This window comes from Amyelois transitella, chromosome 23 (genome assembly GCF_032362555.1).
Source record: "Amyelois transitella isolate CPQ chromosome 23, ilAmyTran1.1, whole genome shotgun sequence".
NCBI classification, from domain to species: Eukaryota; Metazoa; Arthropoda; class Insecta; order Lepidoptera; family Pyralidae; genus Amyelois; species Amyelois transitella.
Window position 1 is genome coordinate 854,599 of NC_083526.1, and position 18,668 is coordinate 873,266.

Consider the following 18,668-nt stretch of genomic DNA (forward strand, 5'->3'; position numbering starts at 1 on the left):
CTTGGAGTATATTTCTAACTAAGGGAGTCTAAGTTGTAGGAGGTATCTTGACAGAATTTGGATCAAGTCTACTATATAGTTAAAGCTTTGCAGGCAACCCAAATCAGAATTTCGTGTCATCAATTGTATGTGTAGCGGGAGCGATGATTCGGCTCGACCGCCACCAAAAGGAAGATCTTCCGCCAGGCTGGTGTGATGCCTGGGGAACCGCGGCTTCGACGATGTTAAGTCGGAGGTTGTATATATGTTCCAATCCCTGAAATCTTTGCTTGCGCGATTTAGGTTTTTCGCTGTTTTTGACTGATAGCGTCGCGTAATTTTATTATTTATTTTTGTGACTTGTGGCGTATAGATTTTGCTACAGTATGCTTACTTCAGTGACTGAGTTTTAAAGTATCACCAAGACCAAGAGCGTGGAGGGGAGGAAATCAAAAATGTAATTGATGTCGTAGTAAATATACAGTAAAATATGGTAAGAAAGTGTATTCTGGTACATCGTCCAAGCTGTTCAATGCTGCATGTACCGCCGAGCCAGTATCATTCTGCTCCTGGGCACGCGGCAGTCTGTGAGGGGGTGCACGCGGTCGCTCCACACGTACGCTGGGTCAGCTTGCAATTCCGCCAGGGCTTGGAGTATATTTTTCTAACTTAAGGAGTCTAAGTTGTAGGAGGCATCTTGACAGAATTTGGATCAAGTCTAGTATATAGTTAACCTTGCAGGCAAACCAAATGAGAATTTTGTGTCACTAATAGTATGCTTACTCCGGTGACTGAGTTTTAAAGTATCACCAAGACCAAGAGCGTCTATTTGGAGCAAGAGCAGGTAATCAAAATTGTAATTGATGTTGTAGTAAATCTATACTAATATTATAAAGCTGAAGAGTTTGTTTGTTTGTTTGAACGGGCTAATCTGGAACTGGTTCGAATTGAAAAAATATTTTTGTATTGAATAAACCATTTATCGAGGAAGGCTTTAAGCTATATAACATCACGCTGCAACTATAAGGAGCAAAGAAATAACGGACCATGTGAAAAAACGGGGAAACTATTCCACGCCGACGAAGTCGCGGGTACAGCTAGTACTCAATAAAATACAGTAAGAAAGTGTATTCTGGTACATTGTCCAAGCTGTTCAATGCTGCATGTACCGCCGAGCCAGTATCATTCTGCTCCTGGGCACGCGGCAGTCTGTGAGGGGGTGCACGCGGTCGCTCCACACGTACGCTGGGTCAGCTTGCAATTCCGCCAGGGCTTGGAGTATATTTCTAACTAAGGGAGTCTAAGTTGTAGGAGGTATCTTGACAGAATTTGGATCAAGTCTACTATATAGTTAAAGCTTTGCAGGCAACCCAAATCAGAATTTCGTGTCATCAATTGTATGTGTAGCGGGAGCGATGATTCGGCTCGACCGCCACCAAAAGGAAGATCTTCCGCCAGGCTGGTGTGATGCCTGGGGAACCGCGGCTCCGACGATGTTCAGTCGGAGGTTGTATATACGCTCCAATCCGTGAAATCTTTGCTTGCGCGATTTAGGTTTTTCGCTGTTTTTGACTGATAGCGTCGCGTGATTTTATTATTTATTTTTGTGAATTGTGGCGTATAGATTTTGCTACATTATGCTTACTTTGATGACTCAGTTTTTAAGTATCACCAAGACCAAGAGCGTGGAGGGGAGGAAATCAAAAATGTAATTGATGTCGTAGTAAAAGCTCAATAAAATATGGTAAAAAAGTGTATTCTAGTACATCGTCCAAGCTATTCAATGCTGCATGTACCGCCGAGCCAGTATCATTCTGCTCCTGGGCACGCGGCAGTCTGTGAGGGGGTGCACGCGGTCGCTCCACACGTACGCTGGGTCAGCTTGCAACTCCGCCAGGGCTTGCAGAGCGTCTTTTTTGGTGAACGGAGTCTCAGGAGTCTCGCAGACGCGGGAAAGCCAGCGGGCTTCTACGCAACTGTAAGAAATCAGTGAAAAATTTCAGCAAAGTACAAAGGCGGACTTATCGCTAAAGCAACATGTTTTTTAATGTAGACAATGTGCATTCGTCCACGATTTAGATTTAAGAGATCTATATTTGTAAATTGACGTCCTATGAAAATGCTGCAGTGTAGTTTGTTCCGCCACTTCTTCTACACATGAGCTTTGGAAGCGGTATTAGTTATAATTAGATTTAAGTTATGTGACGTCAATAAGTGATACCTTGTATCCAATTTTGAAAATAAATCTATTCTATTCTATTCTAATCTCTTCCAGTCAACCTTTGGGTGGAAGGAAACCAAACAGGAGAACGGCGTTGGCGCAGAGCAAGATAAATAAATGTTTGAACATAATAAAATACATAAAATACCCCTTGCGGGTAGACAGAGTCCTGAAAAGACTGTTGACCGTTTACCTGTACGGTTTAATGATGGAATTGAGATTCAAACAGTGACAGGTTAAGCCCATCGCAAGAAAAATCCCAAGTTCATTAGCATTTCCTTTAGTTGCCTTTCACGAAATCCATGGGAACTAGTTGAAGTGGTCTTATTCTTTTTTTTATCAGTGCCGGGAACCACACGGCACCAAAAGTATGGGAATATAGACGTAGATAGTTCATTCATCACATCTTCGTCTTTATCATCAGGTGAGATGGAAGACAAATGCTTCATCCGATATTGAATAAAAAGAAAACTTTCATCAGAGAGGTTAGGATGTACACAAGGGTTATGTGTCAGGAAGAAGAAAATAAAATAATGGAATGTTGTGATGTGAAAGAAGATGTGGTTACAGGAATAGAAAAGGGTATGTTGAGATGGTTCGGTCATGTAGAGAGGATGAATGAAAACAGGTTGACTGAGCAGATATACAAGGAGAGTGTGGAGGGAAAGGTCGGAGTGGGAAGACCTAGACGAACGTATCTTGATCAAATTAAGGACGTCCTGGTAAAGGGTCAGGTCAAAAGTACTCGAAACCGCCGAGCTTGCATGAAGAGAGTAATGAATGTGGATGAAGCGAAGGAAGTATGCAGAGATCGTGGCAAGTGGAAAGAGGTAGTCTCTGCTTACCCCTCCGGGAAAGAGGCGTGATTTTATGTATGTAAGAAGAAAATAAGACCTGACCTGGGGCAGGTATCAGCAGGCACCATAAGGTTCACAGGCACTGATGCAATCATCTGCGGTGGTTCACAGTGGACCAGGTACATCTTCAGACGACCAGATCTCTGACCGATCTTCTGCACGTGTCGTTCCTGTAAGAGAAATAGTTTTGACGGCCTCTGTGGCGCAGCGGTAGTACGCTTGTCTGTGACACCGGAGGTCCCGGGTTCGAATCCCGGCCAGGGCATGATGAGAAAAGAACTTCTTCTGATTGGCCTGGGTCTTGGATGATTATATCTAATAAGTAAGTATCTATATAAGTATTTATTATAAAATATAGTATCGTTGAGTTAGTATCTCGTAACACAAGTCTCGAACTTACTTCGAGGCTAACTCAATCAGTGTAATTTGTCCCGTATATATATATATATATTTATTTATAAATTATCCGTACACACGGCATGATGAGACGCGACTAAGGGATAGGCTTATAAACTTGAGCTTCTTTTTTGAGGCGATGAGCCAGCAACCTTTCACTACTCCGATTTCAACGCTATCATTAAGCCATAAAGCTGAACGTGGCCTATCAGTCTTTTAAAAACTGTTGCCTCTGTCTGCCCAGCTAGTGATAAAGACGTGACTATATGTATGTATGGTTCACTAACGTAATACATACATACATACATATGGTCACGTCTATATCCCTTGCGGGGTAGACAGAGCCAACAGTCTTGAAAAGACTGAATGGCCACGTTCAGCTATTTGGCTTAATGATAGAATTAACGATTCAAATAGTGACAGGTTGCTAGCCCATCGCCTAAAAAAAGAATCACAAGTTTGTAAGCCTATCCCTTAGTCGCCTTTTACGACATCCATGGGAAAGAGATGGAGTGGTCCTATTCTTTTTTCATTGGTGCCGGGAACCACACGGCACTAACTAATAGTAGTAACTAGCACTAACGTAATAGTAAACGATTTCAATGTGTTCCTGTATCTTCTCCATGACGAGGCGCATGGTCAGGTTGAACTGCCGCAGACTTGGCTGCTTGTCTCCCAGAAGGTTCTCGAAGGGTTCCAGAGAGCAATCCAGAAATCTGTAAGGTTTTGCCGTTAAAGACTTGTGAAAAATCCATTTCCATTCCATTCATTCGATATTTAATCACACACAATTTACACTCTCATTACATTAGTGATGGCACCAACATGCACTTCTGTAACACGAAAATTTTTGTCAACTATCAAATGTCTTAAATTAAAAACTTTAAGTAACTTAATTTGTAAATTTTATTTAAGTGCCTTGTGGTTCCCAGCATCAATAGAAAAAAGAATAGGACCACTACATCTCTTTCCTATGGATGTCGTAAAAGGAGACTAAGAGATACTTGGGATTCCTCTTTTAGGCGATGAGCTCGCAACCTGTCACTGTTTGAATATCAATTCTATCATTAAGCCAAACAGCTGAACATGGCTTTTCAGTCCTTGGATAACTGTTGGCTCTGTCTACCCCACAAGGGTTATAGACGTGATTATATGTTATGTTATGTTTATTTATAAAACAGCATTTATATCACACATAAACAGCTACTATTTCACGAAATGACAAATTTTGAAACAACTGCATACGTATTTCGTGAATTTACATACAAAATAACAACAATTTCCTACAATGTATAATTAAAACGTATTATCATAATAACTTGTTACAAAATTAATTATGCCAAATTTTTGCTCACGCGAAGTTCGTTCAATGCAAATGTACTTTTGTAATTTACTTTATTAATTAGGCACACGCCAATTAAAAGTTTATGAGTAAATACGATACATACGAACAAAAGGCGTGAAGGGGTAAACTTGGCTTAATTGTTCACAATTTTGTTTAAAACATGACACAGATAACGTTTTCGATTTGCTGGGTTACGTGAATGAATGCACGAAGAAAAGTAAAAATTAAAAAAAAGTACATCTCTGTCTATGAAAAAAAAAAAATATGCTTCATACAAGTAAGCTCATTTCAACGAGTCTTAAAGTTTATAAAATCACTTTTCTAGCCATATAGCCATTTTTAGGGAACAGGCATTGATTTTTGTCAAACACCACAATGAGCTGATCAACGGCCGCCATGTTTTTTGAGCAAGAGATAATAAAAAGCATGCAAAATTTTTACAGCTCGGGTCTTTTTTGTTGACGTGTTTTTATACGTTTTCTTTTTGTCGCTTTGATAATTGTTTTAAATCATCGATAGATAACTTTACTACATTTCTTTTATAATACGCTAACCTCGTAAAAACCAATAGCAAAGACATTGCAGTAACGTTATGTAGATTAATCTCCTCGGTCTATTAGATAATTCTTAAAAAAAATGGCGGACGACAATCAGCTGATCTTGGTATTTACACTATGTCAACGACGTCACCTTTCCCGCCAAAAAAAATACAGTATTCCGTCGCAAAATTTGCCACACAATTTTTTTCTATTTTAAAATAATTCTACAAGTTTTCACACTCTACAAATGTTACTTGGCTGGCCCAGATAGACAAACAAACAACTGAATGATTATTAATTCATCAATAAACACATCAAGGGGGTGACATAACGGCGTGACGCCGTGAGTGATGACGTCGTCAGCACGAACTGACTGCCATTATCCGATCATTAGTGGCACAAATTAAATATTCTTAGTTGTGTACATTAGTTTGATTGCAAACCGATGATCTTAAGGTGAGCGAAATCATTATTAGGTACTCTTGACCTGCCCTTTCGCCGCGACAAACCCGATTTGATCAAGGTCCCCGTGAATAAAATATACGCCGTGTAGTTCCCGCCAATTCATAAAAACTGTCCCATGAATGTCGTAAAAGGCAACTAAGGGAAATGCTAAAAGCCTTTGGATTTTTTTTGTAGGCGATGGCCTCACAACCTGCCACTATTTGAATCTCAATTCCATCATTATGCTGAACCTGGTCTTCAGTCTTTTCAAGACTGTTTGCTCTGTCTACCCCGCAAGGGATATAGACGGGACTATAATATGTACATATGTATGTATAAAAAAAATAAGACAAAGGAAAAAGTCACGTGAAGTAAAGCATAAAACGCAATCCATTTTACTACTGCAGAACATCATGGCTGGACAGAGACAAATTGTTTTAGTACAAAGTTAAAATCTCAGCTGAAAATTGCAAAAGATGCTCTATACGGGTTTGACTAGGGTTGGCGGGATTTGACCTGTCTCCTGAGATATCACACGTCATGTCCTTTCGCCTTTATCATGAGAGAGCAGGTTTTTTTTGTACAATATAACCGTGACTTCATAACTTTATTTTAAATTGTATTAGCAGTTCTAGTAAAATTTTCAAAACATCAGAAATTTGTGTATATATAATTGTAAATAAAAAAAAAGTGTGTTTGTATTTTCGCTATTTTTTTTAACAGCTTATCCGATTTTACTCCGTCTACCCCGCAAGGGACATAGACGTAATCACATGTGTAGAGTGATTCGCTTACCCCCCAGCTTATCGGCTCTCAGACACACGCTTACTGTACCTTCCATCATGAACTGATGTCCAAAATCCATCATGGTGGCATGTGTGCAAGAGACGACGTAATACTTCCTTCTCTGTCACTCTTATTCATATGAACAACAATATGAATGAATGAATAAAATAAAAAAAAATCTGTAATTTTCACTCCATAGTCCATATAACACTTTTTTTGTGCCGTGTGATTCTAGGCACCAATAGAAAAAATAATAGGACCACTCCATCTCTCTCCAATGGGTGTCGTAAAAGGCGACTAAGGAGTAGGCTTATAAACTTGGGATTCTTCTTTAAGGCGATGGGCTAGCAACCTGTCACTATTTGAATCTCAATTCTTTCTTAAAGCCAAATAGCTGAACGTGGCCTATCAGTTTTCAAAATATTGTTGGCTCTGTCTACCCTGCAAGGGATATAGACGTGATTATATGTATGTATGTATAACATTTTTCCTCCAAAACACAACCCTTAGGGAATGGTCCTTTAAAACATTCTGGGTACTTTAAAAATTTATGAGTGGCCGCATGTTATTCCCCACCTGCCCAGACGCACAATGTAGTCTATCTCGATTTGTTAAACTTACAATGTTATTCTTAAATGTAATCCACTTGTGAACGTTAAAAATTCATGATGTACTCGTAATTTAAAGTTTAAATTGATTAAATCTATAGATAGATAGATAAATTCTCTTTATTGCACCATAAGAGAAAACATACAAAACAACACAAAGCAGATATAGATGGTACAAAGGCGGACTTATCGCTAAAGCAATCTCTTCCAGTCAACCTTTGGGTGGAAGGAAACCAAACAGGAGATCGGCGTCAAATCTATCTAAATTATTACTAGCGTGTGTAGTAGACAGAGCCAACCGTGTTGATAGGCTACGTTCAGCCGTTTGGCTAAATTATAAAATTGAGACTCAAATAATGACAGGTTGTTAACCCATCGCTTAAAGTAAGAATCGCAAGTTTGTAAACCTATCATTTAGCCGCCTTTTACGACATCCATGGTAAAGGAAGGAGTGGTACTATACTTTTTCTATTGGTACCGGGAACCACACGGCATCTATCTATCTTAATCTCTGAATTACTGGACCGATTGAGGTGAAATTGGACATGCAGATAGTTGCTATGATGTAGGCATCCGCTAAAAAAGAGATTTTTGTAAATTGCGAGGAAAACTAGAGATAACGATATATTTCGATTGATGCATGTAAGGACGTTCTGGTAAAGGGTCAGGTCAAAAGTACCCGAAACCGTCGAGCTTGCATGAAGAGAGTTATGAATGTGGATGAAGCGAAGGAAGTATGCAGAGATCGTGGCAAGTGGAAAGAGGTAGTCTCTGCCTACCCCTCCGGGAAAGAGGCGTTATTTTATGTATGTTTGTATGCGGGTGGAGCCGCAGGCGCTTTCTAGTTTGGTATATAAGAGGTCACTGATATATCAACACACAGGTTAAGTGATTTGAAATTTGTAAGCTCCTTATGTGGTCTAGGGGTGCACTAAGAGAAGATTTCCAGAATTAACGTGCGCAGAAAAGTTTTCGCGATTTTTTGCTCTTTACGCTGGTACCGCGTTCGTACATATACTTAAGTTTCAAATAAATTAAAAGTGTTCCCGGCACCAATACAAAAAAGAATAGGACACTCCACCTTTTCCCCATGGATGTCGTAAAAGGCGACAAAGAGATAGGCTTATAAAATTGCGATCCTTTATTTTTAGGCGATGGGCTAGCAACCTGTCACTATTTGGATCTCAATTCCATCATTAAGCCGAGCAGCTGAGCGTGGCCATTCAGTCTTTTCGGGACTGTTGGCTCTGTCTACCCCGTAAGGGATATAGACGTGGCTATATGTATGTATGTATGTATGTTCAAATAAATTAAAAAAATTCCTCTAAGAAAAATTCATAAGAGTGTGTAATCCATCTGCAGCGAACTAGTTTTAAAATTGTTCGCGTTGTGTACGTGACTGCACGCTGTACAATTACTGGACGGAGAGGAGATTAGGCGGTGATCAAACACGTTCAGAAGTTGATCAGATCTTAAGACGTTAAGATGTAATGCTCTGACCTTAATAAATTGTATAATTGAAGATTAAGGTTAGGACTTGTATGATACAAGTTGACTTGTTACTTTAATCTTCTTAGTTTAACTAAGATTATTATTAAAGCATTGCGATGATTTTTTTGTATTCTCTGACTTGGAGTTAAAACGTTAAACTGACATGGCGCCGGTCAATCAGCTGATCGTGTTTTCTATCAAAAATGTGACGTCTATTTTCCCGCCAAATGAAATTAATATTGAAAACCCATCCAAAATTTGACATTGACAGTTTAAAAAAAATCAGCAATAAATAACAGAACTAATTTCAAAGTTATGTACATAGTTTGAATACTAACCGATGCTCTTATGGTGAATAAAAATATCGTGAGCAAACCTGCACAGTGCACATTCAGGCAACTGGATTTGTAACCATGGATCCATTACGGGTTAGGTATACCTGCAAAGATTGTGGAGGTCAGGTGGGAGTCGCTTTGTGTAAAAACCTGACTCACCAAATCCAGGATCCATGGCCAGAGGCATACCCCGGGCTCTACTCCAAAGAGAGGTGAGGAAGCAACCGAGCTAAAACCAGGAGGAAGATGTATTGATAATCTTTACAAATCGAAATGCGTGTACAATTTGTTTAGGGTCCTTGAAAAGTATGGTTAAGAATTTCTGGTCAAAGCAAGTATATATACCAGCGTACTTACTTAAACATGTCAGCGATTTTCTCCATATTTTTGTCCATGAGCTGAACCCGTTCATTCAAGACGCCTCTCAATTCTTCGTTTCTGGTCCTCTTGTCTTCTAATTCCTTCCTCAGCTGTTCCAAGTGATCTTGCCTCTTGGCTTCCATCATTTCATTCCAGTCACGACGGTCAGCTGAAATTATCATTCTTTGTAACTGTTGGAATAATGTAAACAACGCCCATGCCTTGTAGAAGTCTATTTTATCTGTGGCCCGGTTGTGGCGCCATCCGTCAACTTTTTTCTCTTACGCTGCTTACCGCCAACTGTATAGCTTGATCTTTAAATAAACTGTTTTAATTTTCGTTAAGTCTTTAATGGTTTTATTTCTACAGTAACGACTGAAATCATGACTTTTTCCCGAAGACTACATACAAGTATATCAACATACCTTATATACGATCCTCTTATTGTCAGGTTGGCTGGAATAGATCCCACTTAGGGATAAGCCCGCCTTTGTACTGTACTGTTTTATATTGGAATGTACTCCTTTAGTGAACAATAAAGCTTTTACTTACTTATTTATTTTAAATGTGTCTCACCAATATCCTGCCTGATCTTCGCCACATTTCTGGTGAGCACTTCGTTTTCAGCACAGTACTCTGTCATCAAGATGTAGACGCTGAAATTCTGTTGTTCCACCTGGTTGAACGCTTCTATGATCTTCTCTGGATCTCTTTCGTGGGTGTAGTCCTGAAATCATTTTTCTTATCAAAGATGTCCTATCCTTGGGTGGTGGGTCTCTTAATGTGCCAGCTATTTTTTTTAATGCCGTGTGGTTTTCGGCACTATTACAATGAAGAATAGGACCACTCCATCTCTTTCCCTTGGATGTCGAAAAAGGCGACGAAGGGATAGGTTTACATAAGTTTCTTTTTTAGGCGATGGTTTAGTCACTATTTGAATCTCAATTCTATCATTAAGCTAAACAGCTGAACGGTTCCATTCAGTCTTTTCAGGACTGTTGGTTCCGCCTACCCCGCAAGGGTTATAGACGTGTCCATATGTATGTATACATTTATTCTATTGCTCATTATTTTTTCCCTAAAGTTTATATAGTTTGAGTGCGTTTGACCTCAATCTGCCTGCTGGTAAGCGAGATGAGACCCAAGGTTGTGCTTGCAAGCTCAAATAATGCCTAAGAAATAAAAAAAGAAAATCGCTCTTTATAAATAAAATTCCGAAAAAATGTACCAAAATTTTTACATGTACATTATTTTTTAAATGATATACTTACAGAAATATCATCGAGTATAGCTAAATGAGCATTAAACTCTTTCTCTAAATTCTCCATTTCTTGTATCTTCTCCCTTTCTTCTTTCTCCTCCTGCTGCTTGTTCAATCTCATCACTCCTTTCGTCGATAGAAAGTGGTACAGTTTCATTTCGTGGTCAAATAGTTTTTGAAGTTCGCGCATTTCCTGAAAACAATTTTCTGAATTTCGTGCGAAAGGACAAGTCAAGAGTGCCCGTTACCGACGAGTTTGCATGAAGAGTGTTATGAATGTGGATGAAGCGAAAGAAGTATGCAGGGATCATGGCGAGTGGGAATTTCTAGGCTATGCCGACCTCTCCGGAAAAAGGTTTATGTAGTTATGTAAGTATATCTAAGTTTTGGAATAGGAAGTAACAGGTTTTATAGTAAGTTTGGTGCCAGGAACCACACGGTGTCAATATAACTATTACAAATTACAGGCGATGACAACTAAATAAAGACTTGACAACAAATGTTACAATCGAATCGAATAATCGATTAACTTCCTTATAATAATGATTCATTATTCAAGCAATCGAACATATCATATTCACAAAGTCATAAGGTCTATTGTCGTTTGATCTAAACATAATGGATTTGTGTTCAGATATTAATCAATAGTGTACCGGACATATCGCGCGAAGGATCTTGGAAATGGCCATTAGAACCGTAAATTAGTAAAATAACATTGTTTCGCCGTTGACAGAGGAATTAATGACTATTTTTAACACGAATACATTCAGACACAAACATTTATTATCACATGGATGTCGTATAAGGCGTCTAAGGGATAGGTGTACTTCGGATTCCTCTTTTAGCCAATGGGCTAACTTGTCACTATTTGAATCATAACGGTCTCTGTGGCGCAGCGGTAGTACGCTTGTCTGTGATACCGTAGGTCCGCGGTTCGAATCCCAGGCAGGAAACGAACTTTTTCTGATTGACCTGAATCTTGGATGTTTATCTTATACCTATATAAAATTCTCGTGTCACAATGTTCGTTCCCGTACTCCTCCGAAACGGCTTGACCGATTCTCATTAAATAAGTAATGTGAGCATATTGAGTAGGTCTGACAATCGGCCAACATCTATTTTTCATACCCCTTAGTGATAAGGGTTGTCCATCCTTAACATTTTTTTTTTAACTAGAAATAACTTAAAAATTATTTATATGACAAAACAACGTTTGCCGGGACAGCTACTATATTTATTATAAAATATAGTGTCGTTGAGTTAGTGTCGTAAAACAAGTCTCGAACTAACATCGAGGCCAACTCAAACTGATTGACTAATTGACGGCCTCTGTGGCACAGCGGTAGTACGCTTCTCTGTAACACCGGAGGTCCCGGGTTCGATCCCGGCCAGGGCATGATGAGAAAAGAACTTTTTCTGATTGGCCTGGGTCTTGGATGTTTATCTATATAAGTATTTATTATAAAATATAGTATCGTTGAGTTAGTATCTCGTAACACAAGTCTCGAACTAACTTCGAGACCAACTCAATCTGTGTAATCTGTCTGTATTTATTCCTACCTGGACTTGAAGCATCTGGTCCATCTTGCCTTTCTCCTGGATTGACCTCAGCTTGGCTACCCACTCGTCTCTCTGGTCATACGCCAGGGTAGAGGATTCGAAGAGATCCGTCAGGAATTTCTTGCCTTTGTTCAGGGCTGTCAGCATTTTAGTCCAGGCTTGGTTGAAGAGGGTCCTTAAAAAGGTTTTAAAAGAGGTATTGAGTGAGAGCTTACCATACATACATATGTACGTAGCTATAATAAAGATCCTATTACAAGGACATTAAACTTAAACTCATAAAACAAAATATCAGTTCTTTGGAATAGGACCACTATATCGCTTTCCCTTGACGGTCGTAATGGGCGCCTAAGGGATAGGCACACATTCATCTATTGCTTATTTATTATAGTCTATATCCCTTGCGGGGTAGACAGAGCCAACAGTCTTGAAAATACTGACATGCTAATCATATAAAGTGACAGGTTGCTAGCCCGTCGCCTAAAAGATGAATCCCAAGTTAATAAGCCTATTCCTGAGTTGCCTTTTACGAAATCCATAGGAAAGAGATGGAGTGGTCCTATTCTTTTTTCTATTGGTGCCGGGAACCACACGACACATTACCGCGCTTACCATTAATAAGGTTATCTTCTAATTCCTGTGGGGATTAAATTTAAATTAGTTAAAAAACAACAACTCAGCAATTTTACGTACCAAAATACGTATCAAAAAAAATTTTGAATAACCTTAGATTGAATTTTATCGCGAGGTTTACTTTCTCGACCAAAAGTAAGTAAGTAAATGCTTTATTGTTCATTAAAGGAGTACATTACAAATAAAACAGTCGTAAGAGGCAACTAAGGGATAGGCTTACAAGCTTGGGATTCTTTTTTAGGCGATGGGCTAGCAACCTGTCACTATTTGAATCTCAATTCTATCAAGGCAAATACCTGAACGTGCCCATTCAGTCTTTTCAAGACTATTGGCTCTGTCTACCCCGCCAGAGATATAGACGTGACCATATGTATGTATGTATAAAACAGTACAGTACAAAGGCTTATCCCTAAGTGGGATCTCTGCCAGCCAATGTATGTATGTAATTATAACCTGTCTTTAAGCATATGCTCAATTTCTTCCCGAATCTTCTTGTTCTCAGCTTGCAGGACATTGAACCTCAAGGTGGCCGCTTCGAGCTGATTTTCAGTCGAGACCAAACGTCGCTCACTCTGACTTCTGCGCTGAGTCATCTATTCATTTATTACAGATTACAATCATAAACAAATGCTGCAGCGTAGTTTGTTCCGCCACTTCTTCTACACGTGCGCTTTGGAAGCGGTAGTAGTTATAATTAGATTTAACTGATGTGACGTCAATAAGTGATACCTTGTATCCAATTTTGAAAATAAATCTATTCTATTCTATTTTAAATTTAAATAGAAAATTATAATAAATAGAAAAGAATAGGACCACACCATCTCTTTCTCATTAATGTCGGAAAAGGCGACTAAGGGATAGACTTATAAACTTGGGATTCTTCTTTTAGGCGATGGGCTAGCAACCTGTCACTGTTTGAATCTTAATCCCGCAAGTGATAAAGATGTGATTTTTGATGTGACGTGTAAATTATTTGAGTGTATTTTTTAGAATGTAATCATGTAACCTGTTACGTATAGCTATATAAGGGAATAAATAAATATTAACGCCGGGCACTTTCTGGTTAAAGTTTGGGAGTTTTTTTTAAACAGACCCGGGTGATTTCTCGTGGCCAAGAGTTACATACATACATACATAAAATGTAGAGAGGATGAATGAAAGCAGGTTGACTAAGCAGATATATAAGGAGAGTGTGGAGGGAAAGGTCGGAGTGGGAAGACCTAGACGAACGTATCTTGATCAAATTAAGGACGTCCTGGTAAAGGGTCAGGTCAAAAGTACCCGAAACCGCCGAGCTTGCATGAAGAGAATTATGAATGTGGATGAAGCGAAGGAAGTATGCAGAGATCGTGGCAAGTGGAAAGATGTAGTATCTGCCTACCCCTCCGGGAAAGAGGCGTGATTTTATGTATACATACATAAAATCATGCCTCTTCCTTCGCTTCATCCACATTCATAACTCTCTTCATGCAAGCTCGGCGGTTTCGGGTATTCTTGACCGAGAATTAGTCCTACATTATTCAAATTTTTTTTATGACTTCACCTTTCCTTGGCTGGCAGTCTCCAGCTTCTTCAAAAGAAGTACGTCTTTCTTCTCGATTTGTAACAGGCCTTCCAGCTGATTCATCAGAGTTGTTCCGGCTGGTGACAAAACAAATGCACATACATACATACATACATATAATGAAGTCTATGTGTATGTTTATATGTATGTACGTACGTATGTATATATGCATGTACTAGAGGCCGCCCGCGACTTCGTCCGCATGGAAACCCTATCAATCCCGCAGGAACTCTGGGATAAAAAGATAAAAGCCTATGTGTTATTCTGGGTCTTCAGCTACCTACATACCAAATTTCATGGTAATCGGTTCAGTAGTTTTTGCGTGAAAGAGTAACAAACATCCATACAAACTTTCGCCTTTATAATAGTAGTAGGATGTATTTACCTTCAGCGTCCATTTCCGTGTGAACCCTTAATAACAGGGCGTTCTCAAGATCAGCTTTCATTCTCTTGTCCTTTTTCTTATGCGCGCCGGATCTTGCTATCTGAAAACGATTGGTGTGTAAACATACGGTCTCTTATCCTCCTCCTACTTGTACCTCTATGTTTGTTTGTGGCATCTACCCGCAGATTCAACCTCTTTGAATTTAGCACCATGTTCAAAAAGCGACAAATTTTTTATTTTACGCCAACTAACAAGAAAGCGACGATTTTAAAAGCCTCCAATGTAGTGCCGGTATTTATAAAGTTAAAGGTCGCATCACAACTATATTTGAACTGTGATAAAAATAACAATGATTGATGACGGATGAGAATAACGTGGGAACATATTTCATATAAAATGTGGTCGTATAAAACGTATATTTGAAGTCTATATATGTATATGGATTTCGTGAAAGGCAACTAAAGGATAGAATTATAAACTTGGGATTCTTCTTTTAGGCGATGGGCTACCAACCTGTCACTATTTGAATATCAATTCTATCATTAAGCCAAACAGCTGAACGTGGCCTATCAATCTTTACAAGACTGTCAGCTCTGTCTACTCCGCAAGGGACATAGACGTGAGAATATAATAAATAAGTAGGGATTGCTCCACCGTGTGTTTCAGTCTAGTTATTTTCAACAACAAAGCAAGAAGATTGGATATTTGTAAACTGATTAGGTATTTTCTAACTAACAGAAAGCTTTGAGACCTGGCAAAAGCTTTTCAGTCAAAGCTGGGTAGCGGTGTAACATATTTTGTACACTAGACGTACATATATATAATCACATCTATATCCCTTGCGGGGCAGACTGAGCCAAGAGTGTTGAAAAGACTTGAAGGCCACGTTCAGCTGTTTGGCTTCATAATGGTAATGAGATTCAATTTTTATTAATTTTTAAATTTACCACTGTGACTCAATTTAGAAAAAAAAATGCTTGTTACGAGTTCGTCTCATTCCCATGGATGTCGTAAAAGGCGACTAGGGATAGGCTTACATATTTGGGATTCCTCTCTTAGGCGATGGGCTAGCAATCTGTCGCTATATCTGAATCTCATATCTATCACTCAGCCAAGCGGCTGAGCGCGGTCTTTCAGTCTTGATGACTGCTGGCTCTGTCTACCCCGCAAGGGATATAGACGTAATTATATGTTATGTTTATTATATCGCTTTTCGAAATTTAAACTTGCCGAGGCCTCTAGAAACGGTGTGGTCAGAGTTTTTTAACGTAACTTTACAGTCATAATGAGCTACGAAACGAAGGATATGGCATACCTTTAGGTCCTTAACGAAATTGATGTACTCCTTCTTCAGAGAACGCAGAAGGGCGTCCTGCCTCCTGAACTGAGGGTGCACCCCCATCGAGCGGTTTTGACGATCTATCTGGATCATTCGGACCTGAAATTGAAATCTTAATACAAATGACTGGAATGCGAATTGATAGCGTCGGTTGTCTAATCGTTTTGTTTGTTTGGTTGTTTGTAATATCTTTTTTACACAGTAACAAGAAAATAGTAAGGACATAGTTATACATACATAAAAATCACGCCTCCTTCCCGGAGGGGTAGGCACAGACTACCTCTTTCCATTTGCCACGATCTACGCATACTTTTACATAGTTATAAAAAAATAAAATCACTTGCAATGGCGGACTTGTCCCATGAAGGGATCTCTACCAATCAACATACATACATACATATGGTCACGTCTATATCCCTTGCGGGGTAGACAGAGCCAACAGTCTTGAAAAGACTGAATGGCCACGTTCAGCTATTTGGCTTAACGATAGAATTGAAATTCAACTAGTGACAGGTCGCTAGCCCATCGCCTAAAAGAGAATCCCAAGTTTGTAAGCCTATCCCTTAGTCGCCTTTTACGACATCCATGGGAAAGATATGGAGTGGTCCTATTCTTTTTTGTATTGGTGCCGGGAGCCACACGGCACACATACCAGTCAACCGGCAAACAATAAAGGAACTTTACTTAGGAATAACAGGATAATAATTGTTAAGGTGCCCAGTTAAAATAAAATAAAGGCAAAGGTTCAAATGTCACCTAGACCATGTACCAATGACTATTTTCGAAGTTATGTACATTAAATAAATAAATATATACGGGACAAATTACACTGATTGAGTTAGCCTCGAAGTATGTTCGAGACTTGTGTTACGAGATATTAACTCAACGTTACTATATTTAATAATAAATACTTATATAGATAAACATTCAAGACCCAGGCCAATCAGAAAAAGTTCTTTTCTCATCATGCCCTGGCCGGGATTCGAACCCGAGACCTCCGATGTCACAGACAAGCGTACTACCGCTGCGCCACAGAGGCCGTTAATTATTACATTAGTTTGAATACTAATCGATGCTCTTACGGTGAGGGAAAACATCGCGAGGAAACCTACACATTCAGGCAACTGGATGTGTAAACATGGATCCAATATGGATTAGACCTGCAAAGGTTGCGAAGGTCAGATGGGAGTCGCTTCGTGTAAAAACCTGACTCACCCAATCCAGGATCCATGGTCAAAGGCATACCCCGGGCTCCTCTCCAGAACGGTGAGGATGCAACCGGGACTAAAGCCAGGAGGAAGAAGACAAATGACTAGAATGCTCTCTGATTTCCGGCTCTTTAGAATTGAACCTTTTTCCGGTGGATGGATGTCGTAAAAGGCGACTAAGGGAATAAGCACTTCAACCTAGTGCAACCGCATGTGCATCTGCTTACCCCTCCAGAAAGGTGATTTATGTATGTAAGTATGTGCGTATGTAGGAACATCGCTGATGATGATGATTTGTACGTAATTTTGTACATTCCTCACCTGTCTCTGCAGCCTCAAGTGTTCGTCTTCCATCTTCTTCATCATCTCCATATCGTTGGCAGAAGAAGTTTCACTGCACTGATTCTCCATGATTGTTTAAAATATGTAAATAAATGCCCAGTAAAATTGTGCTCGTTTCAAAATTTACATTGTTTATATACGACCAACTTGATTTGTATCGGATGTTTAATGACAGTTCACAGGTAATATAAAAAATGGTACATACATATATATATTCACGTCTATGTCTTTTGCGGTGTAGACAGAGCTAGCTATCTTGAAAAGTTAAAGTTAGGCAATTATAAGACTAATAATAACATGTGATTATACACATTATTTAAACATTTTTAAAATTGAAATCGAAGACACTTCGTATGAAAAATTTGCCTTGCAAACCTAAAGAAATGCAATAAAAACTGTAAATTGTTAATGAGATGACTCGTTGAAAAGTTCTCCAACACAGCAGATGTAGTCCAAAAGCTCTGATTAAGTGGAAAAAAGTAGCTTTTGTCCGTTTAAAAGAACAGTGAGTAACAGAATCAATGCAGAAAAGTTTCGTTGGTACAAGCGTCACCTTCAAAAGAATAGTCGCGCAAAAATACTTAAGAGAGATCTTGTAGACAAAGGGAGGCTGAATGTTACACCAAAGCGTTGAAATACATACATTTAGTCACGTCTATATCCCTTGCGGAGTAGACAGAGTTAACGATCTTGAAAAGATTGATAGGTCAGGTTCGGCTTTTTGGCTTAGCGATATAATTGAGATTCAAATAGTGACAGGTTGCTAGCCCATCGCCTAAAAAAGAAACCCAAGTTTATGAGAATATTCCTTAGTCGCCCTTTATGACGTCCATGGGAAAGAGATGGTGTGATCCTATTATTTTTTCTTTAGCAATTTTTTTAGCGTCAGTATTATATAAATATTATATTATAACTATTATATAACTAGCTGTGCCAGCGAATCCGCCCGCGTGGAATATTTTTTTTCATCATGGCATCATTGAAGCCCTCAAGAGTGAATAATTTTTCCCGTTTT

At 39.1% G+C, this 18,668-nt stretch overlaps 1 protein-coding gene across 1 annotated transcript; it reads right to left on the bottom strand.

The window, feature by feature from the left end:
* Nucleotides 1–1,759: 1,759 nt before the first annotated feature.
* Nucleotides 1,760–17,742, bottom strand: LOC106139948 (coiled-coil domain-containing protein 63). Its single transcript, XM_013341461.2, has 12 exons — nt 17,633–17,742; nt 16,080–16,202; nt 14,765–14,864; nt 14,359–14,456; nt 13,269–13,408; nt 12,183–12,357; nt 10,633–10,815; nt 9,938–10,088; nt 9,359–9,530; nt 4,037–4,169; nt 3,100–3,227; nt 1,760–1,955 (listed from the first exon to the last, which is right to left on the bottom strand). The coding sequence occupies exons 1-12, from the start codon at nt 17,720–17,722 to the stop codon at nt 1,760–1,762; spliced, it is 1,689 nt and encodes a 562-aa protein (XP_013196915.2). The 5' UTR covers nt 17,723–17,742.
* Nucleotides 17,743–18,668: the final 926 nt, after the last annotated feature.